The 23,548-nt window shown below is 41.5% G+C and overlaps 1 protein-coding gene across 1 annotated transcript; it reads left to right on the top strand.

Annotated features, from left to right (window-relative positions):
- Positions 1-22,589, top strand: NECTIN3 (nectin cell adhesion molecule 3). Its single transcript, XM_078622132.1, has 6 exons — positions 1-222; positions 12,579-12,951; positions 16,379-16,678; positions 18,346-18,463; positions 20,030-20,181; positions 21,934-22,589. Exons 1-6 carry the CDS (start codon positions 1-3, stop codon positions 22,587-22,589), a joined length of 1,821 nt encoding a protein of 606 aa, XP_078478258.1.
- Positions 22,590-23,548: the final 959 nt, after the last annotated feature.

Raw genomic sequence — 23,548 nt, 5'->3', positions numbered from 1 at the left:
ATGGGTGTGTTTGGAAAAAGAGGCAGCAGAGGTGGTGGCAGGGGCGATGGAGACATATTTGCAGAGAGGCACTGCAGTCGCAGAGTCTCTGGAAGTATTGACCTGCAGATGGGCTGGATGCCAGCCCGCTGGAGCCCCCTCCAGACTCTGCACTGTGCCGAGTTGTGCAGCTGGAGGGTTTGCTGCATCTCTTTCCTGAGCTGGAATGACAGGATACGACAGGTCTGCAAAGAGAAAAGAGGACACAGCACAGATGGATTGCATTCTGCAAAGGAATAACACTCAGAGGTTTAAAGCTGCAAGGAGCATGAAACATGACCAGCATGTCTAATTGTAGGAGTGCAACAACCACATATAACAAAGCAGTAAGTTCACAATCTTAGAGGCAGGAAAACAGCAAGTATCACATTTATGTCACCAGAACTATGTTCAGTCACTGCATTGTGTTTAAAAGATTCAATGCAATAGCCACTTACTTGCAGCATAATTGAAGTTTGTTTGATTTTTTGTAACTTAAAAAAATCAGACTCCTGTATTCTGACTGAGATATGCAACTTTTTTTTTGCTGATTTAGTACCCAAGTCCTTACTCCCATGACTCTGCAGATGTTGATGTTATATTGGTAATGCCAGCCCCAATGTTGATCCTTACATGAAAATGCTAATATATATCAACCAGTTTACGGTCTGGATGTCAGCCTGTAGTACGTCTTGATTTATTCCCTCATCTGTCAGTGTCGTTCATCCACACCCTTGCAAAGTCTACACAACTTTTTCTGTCTGTAACCACAGAACACTGGTTTATAAATCAGCATGGAAGACTGATAACAAAGCACTCTTGTAAACTAAGCTGATGCGTTTTCAAACACTGTGTCATTTGGTGCAGTGTGTGAAGGTCGTATTCTGACCAGAAAAATCAATAGCCAGATTCACAGGATATCACAGGTTTTGTTCTGAGTACAAAAACACTGTGTTTATTTTTGAGTGTCCATAGCATATAGTTGAATGTTGCCCAGGAGTGTGTTAAGTGTAGCACAAAAATGCACAAGGACTTGGTGACCAAAACAGCTTTGAGGTCAGTTTTTTGACAGTGTCATTCTCAGACACCCCTCGGTGTAGACAAGTCATGAGGAGGGGATTCATTTAAGGCGTGGCTCCAGGCTGTGTGGTCTGTAATTGAAGACCATAGTTTTGTGGTTTCTTCTCTTGGAGCTGCATGATTCACAATCTAAATAAATAATGTAGTAATGGGGCCACCGAAATTACAGACTCTAAACAGAAATAGATTTGAAAAAGCGGTGCACATCTGAGCAGGTTTAGTCTGTAGAGACTAGTTATTAATAAGAAGCATCATTAATAAATCAGAATAGTTTGTGCTTTGTCAGCATACTGTATGAAAGGAGGCTGATTAGTTCAGGCGAGCTACAGTTTTAAATAGGTAATATATATGTGTCTCTGTGTGTGTGTGTGTGTGTGTGTGTGAGAACGTACTTTGTTTTATGGAAAGTAAGAAACTCAATGAACTGAACTTGACTCACTATTTTACTTACAATTATTCTCGTGACGTGACATATTCATTTGAATGACATGTGCTCCAATGACCAAAAACATTTGTGAACTCCTAATGCTCCTTGATTGGGGTTGATTATCAGAACTGGTTGTTTGCTGTTTAAATTATGAAAGAAATGACCTTATAATAAGTTTCAGCATTTGGGTGAACATCTGTTGGCCATAGCTTGTGCTCCTCTGAGCCTCTAAATGGCCTCTCTGTTGTGACGCATAAAACACATGGAGTGATTTCTTTATGAAGGAAAACCATCAGCAGATGAGTGTCTTGCTTTCTTTGGAGATGGAGTGGCAGTGTGTGGGGCTCAGGGACCACGCAGACTGTGGTCACAGCTGCTGTTGACTCCACCCTTTGCTTCCGCTATCCCAACAGACTAAGCTATCAGAAACTGTCGGGAAAACTGCACCCCTGTAGTCCATCAGTTTAGTCCACAGCTTTAACTTCCAGTCTTAGCCTATCTCTGGACATGCTGCTATAAACTGATACACAAACGGAATAATGTCTGTAACACCAAATGTGATAATTAATGAAGACAAATAGACATTCTGTAATAACAGGGTGTTGTCAAATCACACCAAATTGAGCGACTTTTAACAGGGAACGTCATGATTGCAGGCAAATATGTGACTTGTCATACTGCGCAGCATGAATACTAATACATCAGTATTCACTACATGAATAAAAGGGATGAGGCTGTGGAATCAGTGTAATGAAGGATGAACTGAGTGACTTGTGCCCTCTGTTTGAACCTCCTGTCTTATAAAAAAAGTTCCTGGCATCTTCATGTGGATTGTAGAGGGAAAAATACGTCTGTCTATCCCACATCCTTATGAATGGTGGAGACAAATGTCTCATCAGTGTTTCTACCTTGTGCTTCACCTAATTCATCTCAAGTCCATGACGTCATTAACCCAGAGCATGCCAGAGTTATTTAAACTATATTTTAAGTCTTTCCAATTGTTAAGTGTGAGATTTTAAGTATTTTTCTTTACTCAGGATTTCATACTGTTGAGCTCCAAATCACATCAGACAGTGAGTGCCACTATTTTGCTGGATGACATGCTTTTACAGTACTATCACATGCACTTTTATGTGGCTGAAGTCCAAACACAGCACGCTGAAACCATAAGTACTAGCCAGCTAAAGAAAAGGGAACTGATCTAAAGCAACAGTCACACAAAAAAATCACTGTTTTCTTTGAATGACCATTGTTGCTTTTAATAATAACAACACAACAAATAACTGTCGCAGTGTCACTGGCATTGCTCATATAAATGACCATAGAGAATGATCGTCCAACACACACCTTCCCTTCTTTCCTTTAGATGTCTGGTTGTCACTTTTTTGTTCACTTATAGTCTTTTATGCAGGCAGCTGTTTTTATTACTGTCTCAGCACTGAATACCAGGTGAACTCTTTACAGTATTGAATGTTTACCCCATGTAGCATAAGGTTCAGGAAAGGGTGTGGTAGATCTGAGCCAATTTCTTCTGCAGGGGATTATTACACTATAGCGTGAGTCTAGATAGGTTTGTCGATCAACAACATCGGCCCACTCTTCATTACATAAATTGGGTCATTATCTGCACACGGTACCCTCGATCTGTCCCATCTCTAAGTGGCCAAAAATCAGTTCATGCAAATGTAAATACACTTGTTTGATTGTTTTTCAGATAAAGTGCTTGGGCATGGCAATGAAGTTGAAAAATATTAAGTGGTGGCACAAGCATATGTTGGTTTTAGTCTTTTCAAAGCATTTACCGGTCTGGTCCATAAGTGGCTAATAGTACTTCTCATGAGTTTCATTAAGCCAATAACAGCAGTTCACAGTCATGAGCAACACAAAGTAAATGAGGGGAAATACAGGAAAATACACAGCTAAATGCTTAATTACAAGTGCTATATTTGCTGTTCCTTAGTTGCTCACTAAATACGTCTAACACAGACAGTATTTGATTGTTAAAATCTCTGAGGATACTTTGCTTTGCTGTAGAAATGTCTTCCAGATATTTCCATGGTGAATTACCTACAATGAATGAACAGAAGGGTACCTTTACAAACTTTTATTTACTAAAAAGAGGGTCACAATGTGCTCCAAATGTTAGGGTCACTTGGACACAGTAGGATCACTGTTTGCCTTAAAGATACATACATGCCAGGGTGTTCTCACTGAAGCTTTTCAAGAACCCTGAGATGTACATGGGGTTATGGGAGACAGGTGTGGCTGCGGTTCACCTCTCAGCCTTGTTTGTTTTCACCCATTCCGCTGTCAGGTGGTAAGGCCGTTTGAAATCAGACGTATGCACCTACATACTGTACAAGTAGGAGATGAGAAATGCTGAAGGAAGCTCTGCTGCAATACTTTATTTTTTTTAACTGAATACTTAGGTACTCTACATAAATGCTGCTTTATAAAGGGGATTGTTCGTGATAGTTCTAAAACTGACAAAATTCACAAATTTCAGTGAGTAACATCAGAGTTTCTGGTGACAAATTATAGTCTGTAGTATATAGAGTATGATGTGGTCAAACTTGGGCTAAAGCATATGGAAAAGGGACCTACTGTATCTACTGGGCTGGCCGATTATTCCTAAAAAGATCACAAGGTTGGTTCACACATACATGCAATCTCATTTCTAAATGATAGTGAATCTCCTGCTCCTATTTCATAATTTATTCAAAATGAACTGCACTCAGGCTCTCCCTCATTTGCTCCATATCAATCACAGTTTGGTGTCAGTGTGGCTATGGATTAGCCTCTTATTCTGCTACACAACGACACTTAATGGACTCATCAGCGTCATGCTTGTCAGTTGATGTGTAGATATGCAGGAACACAGATACTTTTACTTTTACCAGATGAAGTGGGAGCCACAGTTCTAATGAATAAAATGACTGACTTACAGGTGGTGATAAAATTGTTGGATGCTGGTGATTCCAGTTCGTGGAGTTATTTTCAATTGAAATCTGAACACTGCACACAAAAAATCTGGTATTGCAAGTGATGTTCTGGCGCTGTCACTAAGAGAATTGTGGTCTCAATTCCCAGGGAGGACATTTTAAATTTATATTTTTTTAAGTAGCCCTGGTCCCTCTAGGTTTATGTCCTGAATAGGACTGTGATTAACTATATCCCTGCTGGTCTAAAGACAGTTTAATCTGAAGTTTCCTGCCCTGTTTGTATATCTGAAGTATTCTTTTTTTCCCCCCATGTAATTACATTTTGTTTTTACATTTAGCAAATAATTGATGACACGAAAACTAGTGGCCAGTTAAATTGGAGTTGGAAAACAATGTCACATGTTAAGTGCTTTGTAGAAAGGACAACACAGTGAAAGATTTATTGTTTAACCTTTGGCTTTTAGACCGACTATAAATGGGGTGCTGCCACCAAAATATTTTTCTTTTACAAAATTGACTTATATATTATGAGAACAGTATATCATAGCAGAGATGTAACTTGGTAAGCTTGGATATTGTGTTACTGGCTATAGACATGACAGATATAGAAGGGGTGGACCTCTGTCCTCATGGTGTTCAAATGGCATGTAAGCAATTAAAAGTTGGTTACCAGTTCCTTTTTTGAATATACTTTAGAGAAGTTCGACAAGATTTGGGCAATACATGTCATCATATTTGGCCAGTGGGGTGACCCTTTTTTTTTTTTTTTTTTTAAATTTACCATGTGTCCAACATGACCTAGGAACCAAATCTCCTTGTTCTGGGTGGGTGGGAATGTAAATCAAGGGGCCTTTTCTAATCTGTTGCAAAAAGAGGGTGAGAGTAGGTGCACGGAACAGTGGGTGTTCTGAGAAGATGAAATGTGAAATCCCTCTGACCAGGAAACTGCTGCTGCACTGACCATAGAACTTTTACTGACCATTGGATACACCCTGTACAGATGCAGGATTTTGTTGGGCTGCTTTATGTCCTGCTTTACCTTTAGCCACATTAACCAATTTTTCATTGTGGTTGCTCACATCTTGTCCTCTGTTTAAAATAATTGACACTCTGGATAATGATTCAGATTCTGACTACTTTATTTGTCCTAAAAAAGGCAATTTAGTTTCTCCAGATAAAGTACTTATACTTTGCACTGTGTGCAGGTTCCACATGACACTGATGTGCAAATGACTGTCAAAATACTGCATGTTGCTGCCGGTCGTCAGCAGATGAAGGCATCTTAAAAAAGAAAAAAAAAATCTAAAATAGGACAATCATGGGAAGGACTTTAGAGAAAAATGTGTAATGTGTAATTCCCTGTGGGTGTCTGTGGTGTGTGGGAAACTGTGTTTCCACTCTGCCGGATTGGCCTAATGAAAGTACAAGTAGTCCATTCAGACCCAGTCAAGGCCAGCAGAGTCTATGATTAACAGAGAACTGTTCTCCCCACTCTGTCCCACCCATCCTCAGCCCCACCTCTGCCACCCAACATGGACTGAATTTATTTCTGTTCCAATGAATATCAGAATTTATTAAGATTTTATCAAGAGAAGTTCACCTTTATTATTCAGTGCAATGGATGCAAGTCCACTTTGAATGGCATATCCGTATGATTTTCTCACATTTCAGTCGGATCATGGTTAAGGTGGTATGAGGAAGTGTTTCTCTAATGTCCATCCAAATACTGTGTGCACAGGTGGATGTCACATTTTCCATAGTTTTAATCGAAGCGTGTGTCCACATGGCTTTTTTTCCCCCAAAATATAAGTACTTTGGAATTGACTGACCTTGTGAAACAGTAGATGGTTGGTTGGTTCACCAGGTTGTTCCACAGAAGAATTAACAACGATGATGGGCACATTCATGATAAAAACTCAGTGGTCTGGGTGCAAAACTGCACAGCATTTTTGTCTGAAAAGATGTTTCAGTTATCTGTGTGTGGCGTTTGGATAATTGTTGAATACCATTAATGTGTTAACGATACATGAATGTGACACAAGGTCTGAAAGGCTTTTTTTCTAGGAAGGTGGCAGTAAGGACAAGTCAGTTTCACATAAGGCATAAAAACGGGGTGAGCAAGAGTTCAGCCTCAGTGCAATTTCCAACACGTCTTTGAAGTAATGAGAATTGCAGTGTGCTCCCTATTAGCACCAACATGTCAGGGATGTCATACACTTTAGCTCTAATTGAGAAAGGCAAAAGTAGATGCCCAAGACTGATTTAAAATGGTTCCATATTGTCAGCGAACAACCAAAACAAATGTATTACTGCCATGACTCAGTGCATAGTGTGTGCATAGTAAAATACCACCATCCCCCACGACAACAACAAGTCCCACACAATACGGTAGGATGCTGTAGGAATGTTTGTGTTTCTCTGGTACACAGTGGCAGACATTGTCCTTCACAAGTCCGATACACTAGCTGCAGTTGACGCTGATGAAAGGTTGCAACCTGTTCGGGCACTTTGTACGTCAACACTATTGATTGGTTTAGTTTGACATTTGATTTTTAATCAAATGTGACCTGATGAGAAGGGCACAGAAGCCTGGATAGCAAGGTGGGAGAAAGAGAAAAGGTTTGTGAAGAGGACAGTGACATGTGGGAGAGGCCCACTTGCCTCTATTTAAAGGCCTCTCAGCCTGTGTTTGTCTCCACCATGAATTAGCCCACTGAAATGCCTCCCACCCTCACAGGATACAATGCAAGGAAGGAAGGGGGTAGATTAGAGTTGGTGTAGAGACTAATGTTTTTGTCACACTGAACAAATATTCTTTATGATAAAGTCATGCTATAAAGCAGGCAATTCGCTGCTTAGTGTATCCTGTTTCTGATTGATCAAGTTCAGTCAGAAACAGTTCTTCTGACAAAAATGTCCTTTGTGCCAGTTCTAAGCATGTGGCCATTGTGTGTGTGTGTGTGTGTGTGTGTGTGTGTGTGTGTGTGTGTGTGTGTGTGTGTGTGTGTGTGTGTGTGCGCACAGCAGTTCCCCCAGTCACCTTTTTTAAAGAGAAACAATAGCAAATAAATGGCTTTACTCTGCCTATTGACTTGCGGTTGCAGTGTTTAAAGTAACAGATCATGCACAAACGGAGGAGGGAGCAAATGAGAGAAGACTTTGGTTTACATTTCTTCTTGGTTTTTTAACAAGCAGTATTTGCTAATGCATTTCATTTCCTTGTCCTCTTGGATGTGGAGGCCAAGGACTGTTGTGAGCTTCAGAAGTCAGTTGACTAATTGGTTATTTTCCCACTAAATGACATAGTCTTTTATTTGATCATTTTGTGTTATTGGATGCTTTTTGGAAGTTGGCAACAATTTTTAAATTATCGTTACCCTGCACAGAAAACATGTTATGGGGTATGTGATCAGATGAAAGCAGAATTGTCAGCTAATGTTACCATCGGCCTGTAGTAGACAATGGGACTTCACTGCAAAGACGAGTGATAGCAAAAATGTGTGGATGTGACCACAATTCGTCAGTCTTCATCTGGCCACCTCAGACACCTTAGTTTCAGGTTTTGCAGTAATGATTACATATTAGGACACAGAGAGAATATTAAACATTAGTTTTATCCCTCAGAAAAGAAAAAAAATATCCTTACTGCTGACATGTATTAAAAGAATGTCCATATCTGATATGCATATACATTTTATATTCCTTGATCAACCACCAGCTGGGCACCTGGTGTTTCTTTGCAGCTGTGGTCAAGAAGAGGGTGTTGGATATTAGGGGTCTGATATCGTTCAGCCTTTGCTCCAATTAAAGCAGTTGAGTTCATCCTGGTCAGAGTTTATACCAGGGTTTACTGGAAGCTCAACAATGACTATCAAGCCAGTGCCAAGAAGCAAGAAGCAATAAAATTGCTAATATAAAGAGGAGGAGGAGCAGCAAGAAAGAGAGGACTGTGGGTGCATGAGACGAGTCCAATGAGCAGAGCTGCTGATTCACACACTTCACTTTGACTTCATTTTGCACAACAGTTTCTGTCCAGTCTTTGCTCGATGCAGTGCGCAATATGAATATGCTCTGACAAACCAAACCTCCCTCTGGGGATCAATAATGTATTTCTAATACAGATTCTGAAATCATTTTGAGTAGTGTTTGTGAAAGCCCCATCACCTATTGTAACTGATTTTACTGTTTAACATTGTTTCTTAATGCATTTACTTTGGGTGCTGTGCTTGTCTATGTTCATACAAAAGTTGAACACGTTGATCATGTCTTAGGGCATTGTCCATAATTGAATATTATTCAATAAGAACATAAGTGGAGGTCTGTGCTCTTCAAAGAAAACGTGTCACTTTTGTCCATCCCTCTTATCATCTCCATTGCTGCTCTTTTTTCAAAAATCCTTATTCTTCATGGCTGTAGTCACTTTTGATTACCGACACTCCTTTTGCCGTCGTCCTAAACCACACTCCCTCCAGCACAGATCTCATCTGCGTTCTTGTCTTGTGATGTCAGTCCCTTATGAGTCCAGTCTGACATGCTAATCTTTGTATGGAGTTTTGTCCACATGAACATGACAAACTGTATATTTTGTTGCTGCTTATGAATGTTTCTTTTGATAGCTGATATCATGCTGTACTCACACACAGAGTAGGCTTCAAGGAACGGATCTCCAGCCAGGAGACAGCTTCCTCTGGGGAGGTCAAGGCTAAAGCTAGGTCAGTGCTGGCTCGCCGAGGTGGAGATGTTGGCTCTTTGAGCAGCAGACGTGGAATGTTTGTGCCGGTTGCCAAGCAAATAGGAAGGTTTTGATTTACCATTGCGTTTTTTGAGCAGCTTGTCGCAATTAGTGATGTCATGAGGGAGAGAAACAAATATGGAGCATTTCTTCAAAGTGCAGGCATATTCTTCCCATGAGTTCATTCTTTCCTCCGGTTTTCTCAGGGAAAAAGGGGCAAAAGTGCAGCCGATTGCTCTCAGGCAATTTAGCGTTTGCAGTTCAGTGTACTTCCTGTTTTGGGGCAGGAGGGACAGATTTTGAGTTGACCTATTGTGTTAAATTCATTCATTAAATTCATATAAAGGACAGCATACAATGTAGTCATATTGTTGTTCTTTACTTGTTTTTCTTTAAGATCGTGCCCATTGCAGATTAGAAAAAGAGTGATAGTAATGACAGTACAGAGATTGTGTCTCTGCAGCAGTATGTCTGGTGTCGTGATGAAACAGCATGAAATCCTTGTTTAACGCACTACTTGCGTTTAATTTGCCTGCAGTGTTTTAGGTAATATTTCAGGGTGTTTTAGTTTACAGGCCCAGGCTGTTCTTGTCATGGTCCCTGCTCCCAGTGCCAAGTTTCCCCACTCTCTGCGTGGCTATAGGTATCCCATGCAGAAGCCATCTGTCTCCCCTCCCCTAATGGTCTGGGTGGAGTCCTACCCCACACGCCCTGCTTTTTTGCTACTGTAAAACAAACACAACATAGCATGGATGGAGTCTAGTTTCTCTGTGTGCTTTCACAGGCTGGATAGCTGACACAGTGAGATAGACTGACTTCATATGGTAGCATTTGGGGTGTCGTGTCAGGTAGCTGCAGTATGTGGAGCATGTTCGCCTGCCGCCTGCTTTGAGGCACGAGTCTTCATGCATCAACACAATGTCATGCATGCCATACATGCTATTTTACTATACGGAGAACCTGTGCTGCATGATGAGTTGTATATACAGCCATCTAGAGTTTCAGTCTTCCAGTTGTGTTTTCCATCTGTATTTTAATTTTTTGTTTGTATTTGCAAGGTTCTTGCAAGGGTACTGAGTTAAATCGTAAGCTACTGAACTTGCTGTTTGCTTGAAGAAGTTTCGACGCTCATCCAAGAGGCTTCTTTAGTTCTAAACTGACTAGTGGGAAGTTGGCTAACGGCTAGTCCAGTTGCCTATGGTTTAACCCAGCAAGTTACTATGACCTGGATGACTGAAAACCTTCACAGACACGTTTGTAAGGTGACAACAAGCAGCTGTTGTGTCAGCTCCAATTGATGTGATGTCAAGAATGCAAACCTCAAACAGCTCTGACCCTCTTTCTCCCCCTTAGGACTGCTCCCAAAACAAACACAGGCAACACATGCATTACAAAGCATATCATGGCAGCGTGTGTGAGTTTCTGCCCGTGTGTGTGTGTGTGTCTGTGTGTGTGGTTTGCAGACCAGCTCGTGAATCTGAGGTACGGCAAAGGATGTAATCACATCCTTGAATTATTATCGGCTAATGCAATCATAGCTAAAGTGATTTTCCAAAGCATCTTTCCAAGTGAATGGTGAATGGGTCAGCTGAGTAAGATGCTTTTGTTTAATAGATTTAAGGCTAAAGACCGTGCAGAACTGTCAGGGTAATGAAAAAATCCCAAGAAAAATATTTTGAAAATGCGTCAGCTGAGAAGAAGAAAAAAACAGGAAACGCTGAAGCTCAGCATGAAACAAAAACACAAAGCAACACAGATTTAGGTCTGAACAGTCATTCAAACAAAATGCCTGACTCTTACACACAGGGTCACACACTCTTCCTTATTTTGGAAGGGAGAATCGCATGTGTTTGTGTGCATGTGTAATCACTGAAATTACAGGGAAACTAATGGAGCACGGGGAGCCTCTGCCTCCTTGGCAATAATCCCGTCAAACCAAGATAGCATTGCTGTGGCTTACCACTCACATTCATGCCAGAGACTCAAAATACCAGCCAAAGGACCACTTTTATGAGTTTTACTCCATATACATCCGAGACGACGTACAAAGTGGAAATTAATGGTTCCCAAATATAGCTTACTCTGGTAAAAAAAAGGCTGAGACGTACAATTTGAATAGTTACAACATAATCCAGTTAGTTAACTGTCATAAAAAATAATTAGTAGTATAGTATAGTTAGTATAGTCGTGGCCAGCTTCTTCTTGATTATCCTGAGCAGTTACTGAACAATCAAACCTAAATCTGACTTTCATTTTGTCTCCTTAACAACAGCGGCAATAAAATAGACAGCTGTTACTTTTATTGAACAATGCATAAAGAACAACTTCACATCAGGCGGTCAAGCCAGCTGTCATGAACAGCTCTATTACAAGTAACAAGAGCTATAACTACAGCAGACTAGTGAGACCTGGTGGCCCTGATAGTCAAGAGTGCACCTGCAGTGTTGGCTTTATGGTAGATGTATTAAAAAAGTTAAAGAGCAGCCAAGGACAATGAGCAACAGCTGATACGTCAGATAGCGTCCAAACAGTAATAAATTAAATGCTTGTATTTACTAGCAGTAATAAATACCCATATTTCAGACCACATATAGAAAACTAGCTTTGCAAGAGTCACTGCCCCTAGAAACGTCCCACTAACCTGTATTTCAGTCTTTATTATAACAGCTAAGAGTCAAGCAGATCAGAATCAGATTCTTTATTTGATGTGTTTGTAGGGCCTTGTGTGGGACCTTTTTGATACAGCCTTCAAATGGGCTCATAATGTGAACTACCTGATAAGTCTCATTAACAGTCAAACTGAGGGTGTCATAAAAAGTAAAGAAAATCACTGATCACTGAGTTTGTTTCATCTTACTCCAGACAGTTTTTCTTGCCTGCTTTAAGAATGTCCTGCTTTGAGTATGAGAGAAAAAGCAGAACTCATAAAGTGCTTAACTGGAAAAAAATGAAGAAAATGTTGCGTTCTGTGAATACAGGCAGTAAAGTATCAGTGCAGGTGCACACACCACGTTGCACTAGGATAAAGGATACTCCTCTCTCCTATTTTCCAGTGTCAACAATGGGTGAAGCAGCAGTGTTTTACAGCATCATTCATTACTGGCTGCTGTAACTTGTATTATGATCGTTCCAGTAATAGCACATCTGCTGCAGCGGTGTTTTTGCAGCCACAGGAGAAAGATCTTTCTTTCATATAACACTATCCAGACCTCTCTGAGATACAGTCCAGCACTCTACAGCCAACATTAAATATGTTCTGGGCAGATTAGGAAGTTAAGTTAAGTTTTAACTTTTCACAGTATTTATCAGTTTTTGCACACAGTATTCATTGTCTAGTCAGTATATTAAAATGATTTATTTTGGTAGTTTTTTTTTTCAGCTTCATGTCTCTTTTCTCTCCTCAGGTGTGAGCAGTAACCAGGTGGTAGTTCCTGAGAAAGTGAATGCAGTGTTGGGGAAGAACATCACACTGAGCTGCAGAATAGAGGTGGGCTCCAACCTCAGTCTCACACAGAGCTCCTGGGAACGTCGCCTTTCTTCAGGCACTATTACCTTGGCAGTGTTCCACCCAAAGTATGGCACCTCTATCTCACAAGAGTACAGCAAACGCGTCTCGTTTGTTTCCCCCTCTATACAAGATGCCACCATTACCCTTGAAGGAGTTGGCTTTGCTGATATTGGTTCCTACACCTGCAAAGTGGCTACGTTTCCTCTTGGAAATTCACAAGCGTCAACCTATGTGAATGTCTTAGGTAAAGTACATATGTATCTGTCTGTACTGTGTTGAATTTCACTGTTAAGGCAGAAATAAGTGTTTGAAAAATCTTCTGCACAGTTTGACTCATGTACTATACAACAACTGTGTGTTTTCCCCGATTGGAAATACCTTAATTGGCCAAGGTGGATGGCACCTGCAGGCACTGCATGGATCAAAATGGACATTGGGGTCACATACCCAGCTCAGAATTTGTGCACAACATTTCTTGCCTTACAACTTACTGGTTTTAATTTAGCAACAACATTTGGCCTGGTGTTTCCTATTTCTCCAGTTTATGATTTTAGCTCCGGGTGTAAAAGTCCCAATCACATTAATGCAGTATTGAAGGCAAACAAGAACCAAGAACCAAGAACCAAGAAAAAGCAAGTGTCAAGACCCTTGGCTACCAAGACTGATTAGCATAGATGACACAAATGCAAAATGTACATTTGGGTCATTGTGTTGGTGTACATTGTTTGTTATATGACAGAAATGTACACTGTTCTCTACTGTTCTTCTACACTGTACTCACTGTCATGCAGTGAAAACTAGGTTTTGCACTTATATGATCTATATGAACGTGTAAATGGAGCTTGTTGATTGATAGGTTTAAATCTGTGTGGCTGCTCAGGTCAAGAGGGGTATGATCATTCCAGTAAGTCATGGAAATTCATTTTAGTAGTCAGCGGAAAAAGTCTGGGATTTGACATTTGACTTAGATGGGGAAGTCAGTGTGTAGTATGACTGCTATTCAATATTGGCCTTCTCACATACAGGTCTAGCAATGTTTAGTCAGGGCATTAGCAGCAAGTTAAATACAGCAAGTTATATACAAAGTTAAATACAAATAATGTGTAATTTTACATTGACTTTTGTGAACTGCTGATGTGGATACTTAAACAAACCTAAACAAATGTGTGATATGATGAGAAAAAGACATATAAGACTCAGTTGTGAAAAAAGAAAAAAATGTACTGTTATTCAACTTCAGTTCAGATTATCTTAACCATCTTTTCCTTGGAGTCTTCATGCATACAGTTCAACTTATTCAGTGTACTGTTAACACTATAGTCTACACTACATATACAAGAACCACTCCTCCCTATGATTATGTGGTCAGTGTATCTGTGGGGTTTGATTGCACTCAGACAAGACTGCACTAAAGACAGTCGTTTCTTGTCCCCTGACAGTGACCATAAAAGCTTAATGGGTAATGAGTGGCACAATTGCTGCTGGCCACAGTGTCTCGGAACTAACTTGAGTTCAGTCAGACACAGAAACATGTGCATGCACACACACATGCTTGTCCCCTCGTTATAATTTAGATGTATTTGGAGTGTGATCATGGAAGAAACCTGGTCATGCATTTATTTCATGATAAAAATATCCACACAGCATATATTCCTTCAAAACATCTCAGAGGAGTTTCATCCTCCTCTGAGCTTGTGTTGATTGACATTGTTCTTATACCAGTTGTGGTCTATATGTATACTCCATTACTTTCAAATGAACAACTCGTTTTATGTCTGTATTTTATGTAAAGTTTAAGTTGACATAATGAGTCACAGGTGCAGGACGCCATTGTCTCAATGTCAGAATCGCAATCGGTCCTTGTCAATTATTAGCATTATAGTTAAATCAGTTTCATAGGACACTTCACAGGAGCACATCTCAGACGTAAATCTTCTCTCACTCTCTTTCTCATCTTTTTGTCCATGATGAGTTAATCCTCGAAAAATCCCAAGCATTGAAATGAAAGTCCAAGAGGAAATAAGCCATGGCAAATATCCAAACCAGTAAACAATAGCAGGCAAACATAGCAAATGATTAGAGAGGTCTTTTGTTTCATACTGTTGACAGGTTAATAGAAAATGTACTAAATAACAATTGACACTCTGAAAAACAAAATCATTCATGCACATTATGTTGATGAGGGAGATGTTCTTCTATTAGGAGCATAAGGTGAATTTTGTAAGGTTCGTAATCCCAAATCCTACAGTGTGTAAATAATGATTCATTTATCTCAGCTTATGAGAAGAAAGAAAATTTGTATTCCATGCCATCCAGTTAGTTGACAGTTGTTCATGGGCACCTTGAAACGTTTATTCAGTTAAATTTTTCTGTGCTGAAAGCATGTGAGTCTCTGTTATTTTGAACATTTTCAAATTTTAAGAATTTGCAATCATTGCACCAAAGTGACTCCTTATAATGGGCAAGTTATTGTTTTTTTGCAGATACATTTCTTTTAAAAAACAGTCTACGTCAGTAATGAAGACTGTGTATTTAAGCAGCAAAGGACCAATGCAAACATTTGCTGTTGGAAAATTGGTACCTTTTCCACTCATCTAGTGGTCCCCTCCCTTCCTGACAGCCTCACCAAATGAACATATCCCTCTGAGGCACACTCACCACCTAACATAGAGCAGCTACTGTTTATAGTCAGGCTGTGTGTGTGTGTGTGTGTGTCGGGGGGGATGTGAGTCGGGCTGAGAACAGCAACCTCGCCAATGGCACCGGGCACGGGAGATGACAAGTTATTTTTAGGGGAAAACGGGTGCCAGAAGTTATTTGAGTTTAGAACCCCTGCTTGACTGTAAGGGGGAGGATGGCAGATGTCTTAAAGGTGATGGCCTTGTCTTGTGGATTAGGTTGGTGTGTCTGCACATGGTGCCTTTAAAACTGTCAGCATGGCAGTAACTGGCAGCTGTTAGTGCTCTTTTAAGAGAGACAGAGAGGAAGAAATGAAGATGGAACACTTTGAGAAAAACGCTTGGGATGATATCAGTGTTTTGTGTAACCAGTTCAGGCAGTTTGCTGTGCATCTTCTGCTTTATTGTGGCGTCTCATTTCCTCAATACATCCTTTTGTATTTGGACTGTCTTGTGAACGCATCTTACCGAACTCTCCCTGGGGTCAGACCGGACATGTTGTGGTTATTGAACAGTCACCCTGTGTTTTGTTGATCAGTGCACCCCAAGATGAATGATTTAGTACAACATCTTGTCTCATTCTCAGGAGGCAAGTGTAACATTACCGCAGTGCTACAGCTCTAAGCTACTTATATCCTCTTCCAGCAAAATTTAGGCGAACAGACATGTTGACTACCAATAGCTTCTGAGTCTATGTTAAACACAGTAAAGCTGCCAGAAGCAGTAATTTTCTAATGTGTTCTATTATACAGTCAGGTCTTTTGACTGATATCAGTCACTTATCATGGGTCATTCATTTTTAATGTGTATATTGTGTTTAATGGGAGAAGTATTCTGAGTTCACTTCCTTTATACTTATGTTCTGATGAAGAACATTATTTATTCATACCCATGTACCTAAAGATCAATATACCTTTTGTGATATTTAGTCCATTTTGTCTTTTGCTCCCCTCCCCCTCCCTTGTCTCATCCTGCCTGCTCGCCTTTTCACAGTGGAGCCAAAGGTCTACGTGTCTGCAGGCCCCGCAGCTCTACTTGACGGTGCCAACGAGTCACTGGTAGCCACCTGCATAGCAGAGCGCGGCCGTCCCGCCGCCGACGTTTTCTGGGAGACGGAGTTGTACGGCAGAAGTGAAAAGCAAAGTCAAGATGAGCCCAATGGCACCACAAGCATACATGTACACTACATGTGGCAGCCACAGAGCTATGCCCAGGGGAAGACGCTCACCTGTGTGGTACGCCATCCTGCCCTCCAAACAGAGTTCCGCATTCCCTACACACTAAATATTCAATGTGAGTTTGTCAGCCCACGACACTTTCACCTGCTTCTGATACAGTTCTTTGCTATATTCATTTCTATTTTTTGCCATCTTCTACACAACTGACTCATTTGGGGCTTTTTCCACTACACGGTTCCACCCAGCTGTTTTGCTTAGTACCTGGTACTTTTACCCATACCACCTCAGTTGAGGTTCCAAGCGAGCCGAGCAGGTACCGATCAGGTGACATTGTGAGTGGCGGTCTCTGATTGGTCACTGCAGACAGAGGGCCGTCCCAAGGGCTACCTTCAACACCAGTCTACCGGCAGTTTTTCCGGAGATAGTGATTTGCTTCTTTATTCCTTGTCGCGCATTCATTGAACATGTCTGATGTGTGGAAACCACACACTGTGGTCCGCTAATGAAGCACAGACGTTTTTGTGAATTTTGTCTGGCTAGAACATTTGTTATAAGAGCTGGATGCGTCCATGTTGTTGATCGTGTCCTGCTGCATCTCTTTTCTCTTGCTCTGTCTGCCACAAAATCCAAAAACAGTCCCAACTTCACTGTCTTCTCCATGTTTTACATTTTTTATGTGTTTATGTCATGGAAATTGAAAAAAAAACACTGTTGCGTAAGTTTGACGCAGCCAGGGCTGTGACGTCAGCAGCCACATCGAAGAGAGCCGAGCTGGAACTGTGTTGTGGATAAGTGTCAATTGTCACTACCACTCAGGGGAAAGTACTCAAGTCCAAATCGGCTATATGCCTATGAACTATGATGTTGAGCTCGTAGCTGTTCATTATATAGTCTATTTTAGATGCTTAAATCAACATGTCATAGCGGAACATAGAGTCATGTGGAATGATGTTTTAAAAGACAGACTAAAACATTGTTTTGCTTTCTCATGGTATTTGTAGACAATAAGACTATAGATTCCACCTCAGTATGTCTCCATACAAATCAGGGTAAATCTTCAAAAGTCACTTTCTTGTGGTGTCATGCTCTTGGCAAACGTTTTTCTGAGGATGAGCGTTAGTATGTGTGTGAACTAATGACCGTATTTTATGAAACATTGATTAAGCCAGAGGTGAGCAGAGATGCAGAAAAAGACCTGGGTTAATAAAGGAAGAAAGAGGCTGTGGAGGTCAATAAATCATGTCTGATGCACAGTCGAGGGAGTTTTTTGTGCAAAAGAAGCACAATTTCATCATTGAACTGCAGGACAAGGGTCAGTGGACAAGGATGAGCAGAGACATCTTCCTGTGTTCAATAATGAGTCCCTCATTTGTTCTCTAGAGAAATCAAAATGAAAAATTGGATACCTAAGTCTGTGTTTGCCATGTCTTATTACAGTGGCATGTTATAAAGCTTCCTTTTTTCTTTGTCATGGTGAGGCAGTAGAGTTTATTATGAGCTGCAGTCTGTCTGAGGGAGTCTGTCATTTTCTGCCCCAAATCCAGGGTCATTTGTTTGTCCTCATGGCTCATGTTCACCACAAGAACCTGTACCCTGCCTTTGTTTTTGTTTTTTGTTTTTTTCCTATTTCTACTGTGCTCATAAGAAATGCTGCGTCCTCCTAGAGAAGAGCCTTTCTTACTCAGATATTTAAGTACTTTAGTTTTTTTTGGGGGAAAAACAGCACAGCTCTCAGCAGAAGTATGTGGATGTAATCTTTCCATTTTGCTTTACTTTTCATAGTTGCACCGATGGTATCTATAACAGGAGTTGACAAAAACTGGTACATGGGACAAACAAACGTGAAGTTTATCTGTGATGCCAAAGCCAACCCGCCTGCCCGTCACTTCTCATGGGTCAGGTCAGTATCCATGAAATATCTGTCTCGAAAACATGATTCCTTTGATCCATGTTTGTGAGGATGTGTCATCCCTTACATGAGGATATGATTTAATGATGTGTCTGATAACTGTTCCTTTAACTTAATATGTTGTTGGTAATAACTGACTCAGCTGTGAGACAATAAGGCTTATACCATGGTCATTGTGAAGACTCTTTTCTAATTGGCTGGCAGACGTACGTTAAAACCGTTTAATGCACACGTAGTCCGGCTCACATTTCTAATACCCATCCGCGGCACACGAATGACCAGCACAAGCTGTCAGCGGTAACAACAACTGCAGCTGTCAGCGTTAAAACAGCTGGACATTTGACGAGCAAAACAAACAAAACAGATGATTTTTAACAATTCTTTCAACTTGTTTGGAGAGTATAAGAATTTTGACGAATTTTGCTGCGCATAAGGATGCGTTAAATGGTTTTCAGATGTGACGTGGGGGTGAAGAACCACCCGGCGGAAGTTAGAGCTTTTGTAACACATAAAAACATAAATTAATTATCTCATTTCTGCTTCTTTGGCAAATGATGATGGTATAAGCGGGTTCATTGATGAGCATGTGTGCTTTAAAACAGTTTCAAGGCACTTCCCACGTTGTGCCTTAAAACAGTTTAACGCATACCTACCTGTGGGTTAACTCTTACTTGTATGGTGCATATCTGTGCTGTATTGTGCTACACAGTGAAACAGCACTACCTGATCAAACCCTTCAGAACTGCTCATTTAAACAAGTCAGCATAAGTTAAACATCTGGACTCTGTAGCCTTTTCCTGCAGTTTCATGCAGCTTAGCACCTTTGTGAACTTTTCAAAATCGCATGATGTACTGGAGACATGTGTTTTAGGGTCCAAAATCTAGGAGCCCACTCTACCCTGTGTTATTACAGTTTGTCATGATTTGTCATGGTTACAATTAAAAAAAAAAGTCGAGGGAATGTGTTACATTATGCCTGTTTGATTGATGAAGTATTGAGTACTAGATAGGAGAAAGAAGCCGCCATACATGACTAATCTTTTGTTTTGTTTGGTCCACCAGCATAGAGCTTAATTGAGTTTAAAGAAACTGAAATGAAGTAGTGAAGATGTGACTGTCTATAAATTATCTTGAGCCAAACTTTAGAGCCTTGACACTTGAGCTGTCAGATGCACGGCTGCACCCATCGGGAAGACTCCCCCGCTATAAATAAAAGATTCCACATTGTTCATGCATCAGGGTAACACTGGTCTATTGGCAGCTCTTTGTCATCATCTGGCTTTCAAAAAAGAAATATGATTTCATGCAGTTTAAGAGAGCCAGGCTCGTTCTTCCTATATTTTTCCTGACTTTGAAATTGTGTTCTAGTGTAGAAATCTTTTTCTCCTCTTGGAATCAGCTGATCATGGAATCAGATGGTCACAGTTGTAACCATGTGATCGTCACACAGCTGAAGCAACAGATCAGTGATGCCAAGTCATAAATATAACATTAAAATCACAGCTCTAAACATACATGTGTAAATGCATTTTTCATCGTGGTTATTTTCTTGCTCAGGTTGGATGGATTGATGCCACATGGTGTCGAGATCTCAAACAACAGCTTTGCTTTCACTCGCCCACTGGAGCGCAATGACTCAGGAGTGTACCGCTGTGAGGTGATGAATGACATTGGACTCCGCAGTCAGGATGTGAACCTCTGGGTACAAGGTACTGTTTCACTCACTTTTTTTTTCTGTTGGTCATGTACACCCCCCCCACTATTTTTAAGTGCTACTGGTCATTATTTGACCCGTCTATTTCATATAAGATTACCCTTCAGTACGTTCAACACTTCCAGCAGCGTTAAGCCTCCGTACAAATATCCCTGCCCAGATCCACTTTCACACATGCCTGGCAGCAGAGGAGCACGACATGCAGACAAAGAGTATCAATACCAAACACTTACAGCGTCGAGGTTTTTGAAACTAAATAAGGAAGCTGTTCACCCCCCCCTCTAGTTCAGCAAGTGTAGGCCTTTAACTTAACTTAATGATCTGTATTCAGGTGACTATTGCTGTAATAGTTGTAAGTTATTGTTTTCTACAACAGCATGTTTATCTTGGAAACCAAAAGAGGACTTCCCTAAATCCAGAGGAGTTTTCCTGGGTTTGATGTGTTAAATGCTGGTTATTTGTTGACATGAATCCCCGTCAGAAAACACACAGTACACGAAACAAACTCCTGCCTGCTTCCTCCGTTGAGCTGTTGGCTGGATACTTGAGTTCATGACTTTTAAGTCAGGGCGTGGATCCTGAGAACTCTGCATCTCTTTTTGTTTTCATTTCTCCTTTGCTGCTTTTTAATCCCTCTCCAAACAAAGCAACTGCTGCTTTTGGACTCATCGCTGACACACAGTTCGCTTGATTTCTCACTGTTGAGAGGAAAGAGCTTGGAGAAGCCCCAGCGAAACTGTCAGGCTCCATCTGTCTGCAGGCCTGGTTTGGAGTCCTTCTCCAAACGAGAGCACAGCTGACATCCTGTCCAAGAAAGACTTGCACTGAGCAATTATCTTGCCTCTCTTGTCAAATGTTGGGACTCGGGCGTGCGGCCTCTCACATCCCTCCCCCGTGGAGAAAGCCAGATTTGAGCACAGCTCCAGTCCCTCCCCCACCAGGGCTGTTTGGTGTTGCTGTTTCACATTCCCAGTTGCCTCTGAAGCCTTGTCGTTTTTGGCTCCTCAGCTCGATGATCAGCTACATAGCTACAGATGCTCATAACCTACATGAGGTTAACCCCCACCCATCTCCAGGGTGGGATTGATGGTGACTGAAAAAGAGGGTGATTGCCAGTGTACCAGATCACTGATCCATTCGTCTGTTATCCTCAATCCTCCAGGCGCGCACACACACACACACACACACACACACAGAATACAATTGCTAATTGGATTTTTACTCTCATTCACAAATCGTGGTGATCACTAAGTCAACTGAGAATCCAGGTTGATAGCTCCTAGCTGAAATCCTGCTGGAGCTTCTGACCTCTGTTAATGTAAGTCACATAGGTCTGTGTGTCAGGTCTTTGATTTACTGCTGCAGGGATCGACTGGTGGTATCAGGCAGCTCTTAGCCTCAGAGGCTGGAGGTCAAAATGGAGACACTTATCCTGACCTTGATTCTGGCTGCTGTCACAAATGCCAGCTGTCGGACAGCAAATCAGAGACAGAAACCTTCCATCGATCACAGCGTTTCATCTTCTCACATGACTTCCCCACATCAGACTTCAGAATCGGGGGGGTTGGGCGGAGGGGATCTCTTCTGTCCTATGTGTCTCCAACTCCTGTCTCTTTCGTGCTCAAAATATGTTTGAACCTTTTCATTGTCATTGCTTTAAGAAACATTTCTGTATCATAATTCATAATAATAATACAATATATAATATAAGACTTTGTTGTTCTTCTATTCCTTTGTCACTTTGCAGATCCTCCGCCTACCACCCCTTCCCCTAGCACTACCGCCTCCCTCCTGCATGACACCTCTGGCGCTGGCACTGCTGTGGACCAGCGGAGAGCCCTGTTCACCTCGCCGACCCTCGCCTCCTTACCTGACAGCACTCTGGGTACTGTAATCGGAGGAGCGGTGGGCGGCGTCCTCTTCCTGATCCTCCTCCTCATTCTGGGTGGGGCTTGTTTCATGCGCCAGCGTAGAACCTTCCGAGGAGACTACTACACCAAGCAGTACCTTGGACCCTCCGACATGCAGAAAGAGTCTCAGCTGGACGTGCTGCAGCCGCATGAGATGCAGGACGTCTACGGGGACAAAGTCAGCAAAGGCAGCCAGGAGCTGAAAGCTAAACTGGGTGGAGACATCATTTACCCCGACTACACCCCTGAACACAAGAGTAGGGACGACTGGGCCGACACTGGGGACAACCAGAGGGGGCTCAAGGAGGGAAACTACTACCCCAACCACTACAACACCCAAAACATGCACCCCTGCGGGCCTCCAGTGCACAGCACCATAGTAACCAACGGCTCCCCCTACCTACCGGAGGACTGCTATGACAACGGCACAGACAGTGACTATGTGTCCCACTTGGATGGATCTGTGATCTCACGCAGGGAGTGGTATGTTTGAGGAAGAAGAGCAAACAGAGGATGGGGGGGGCAAATGACTGAGTGAGAATAATTTAACAAATGAAAAGCTGATTTCAGTTAGAGGACGATGACGTTTTCTCAGCTCGGTCTCGCAGTGAGCTCTGCTCTGATTGTAACCACTTTACCTTAAGGACGTGTTTGTGGATTGTAATATTACACTTTCGCATTTCTAGGAGCTACAAATATGCTGGAACACCTCTGTGATATTATCTGAAGAGGCTTTGGCACACAGTGAGGTTTCAGCTGATATGAATGAGGTTTCTGATACGGTCAGGGGCTACGACCCTTGTTAGTGAATATTTAAATCCTTCACCAACCACTCCACTCTCATCCTCTTTGGCTTTTTTTTTTTTTTTTTACAGTTCTTCATAAATGGTTTCAATCCATGCTTAAAGCAAGTTGTATTGCCTGAATAAAAATACATAAATAAATAAAGTCCTTAAAGGGAAAGTGTCAAGATAAAAAGGGAGAACTACACAGTCATGGAACAAGAGGAAAATGCAAGCTGACTGACGCCAGTGAAACACTGCCCCCCTATTAGGTTTGGGGTTTTAGTGGCTTTGGCAAACACAGTATTTCTGTAAATGATGGCAACTCAGAAAGAGGTCCCTCCCAGCGGAAGTACTTTCAGCTACTTTCTGATAAGTGTTTTACCATCAACATATATTATGATCAGTATTGAAATGTGTTAATACTGTCACCCGCAGCAGAGAAACACCGTAGCCCGTAATTACCATTAGCAAACATGAAAGGACGCTCACCAGGCCCCAGCCTTCTCCGTTTCACCATGATAACAGGCCGCTTCGCTGTCTTTCCCATTTTCCCCTCTCTGATTTCTGTCTGGAAGACTTAACACCAATTGATCATTACGTTTTTTATTTCAAACACGGGATCAAAGCGATGCGTTATAAATACCAGATGTGACGATCACAGCTGTCA

This window comes from Lampetra planeri, unplaced genomic scaffold, assembly GCF_965212315.1.
Source record: "Lampetra planeri unplaced genomic scaffold, kcLamPlan1.2.h2 scaffold_1340, whole genome shotgun sequence".
In the NCBI taxonomy this organism is placed as follows: Eukaryota; Metazoa; Chordata; class Hyperoartia; order Petromyzontiformes; family Petromyzontidae; genus Lampetra; species Lampetra planeri.
This window is presented reverse-complemented; position numbering and strand designations above follow the sequence as displayed.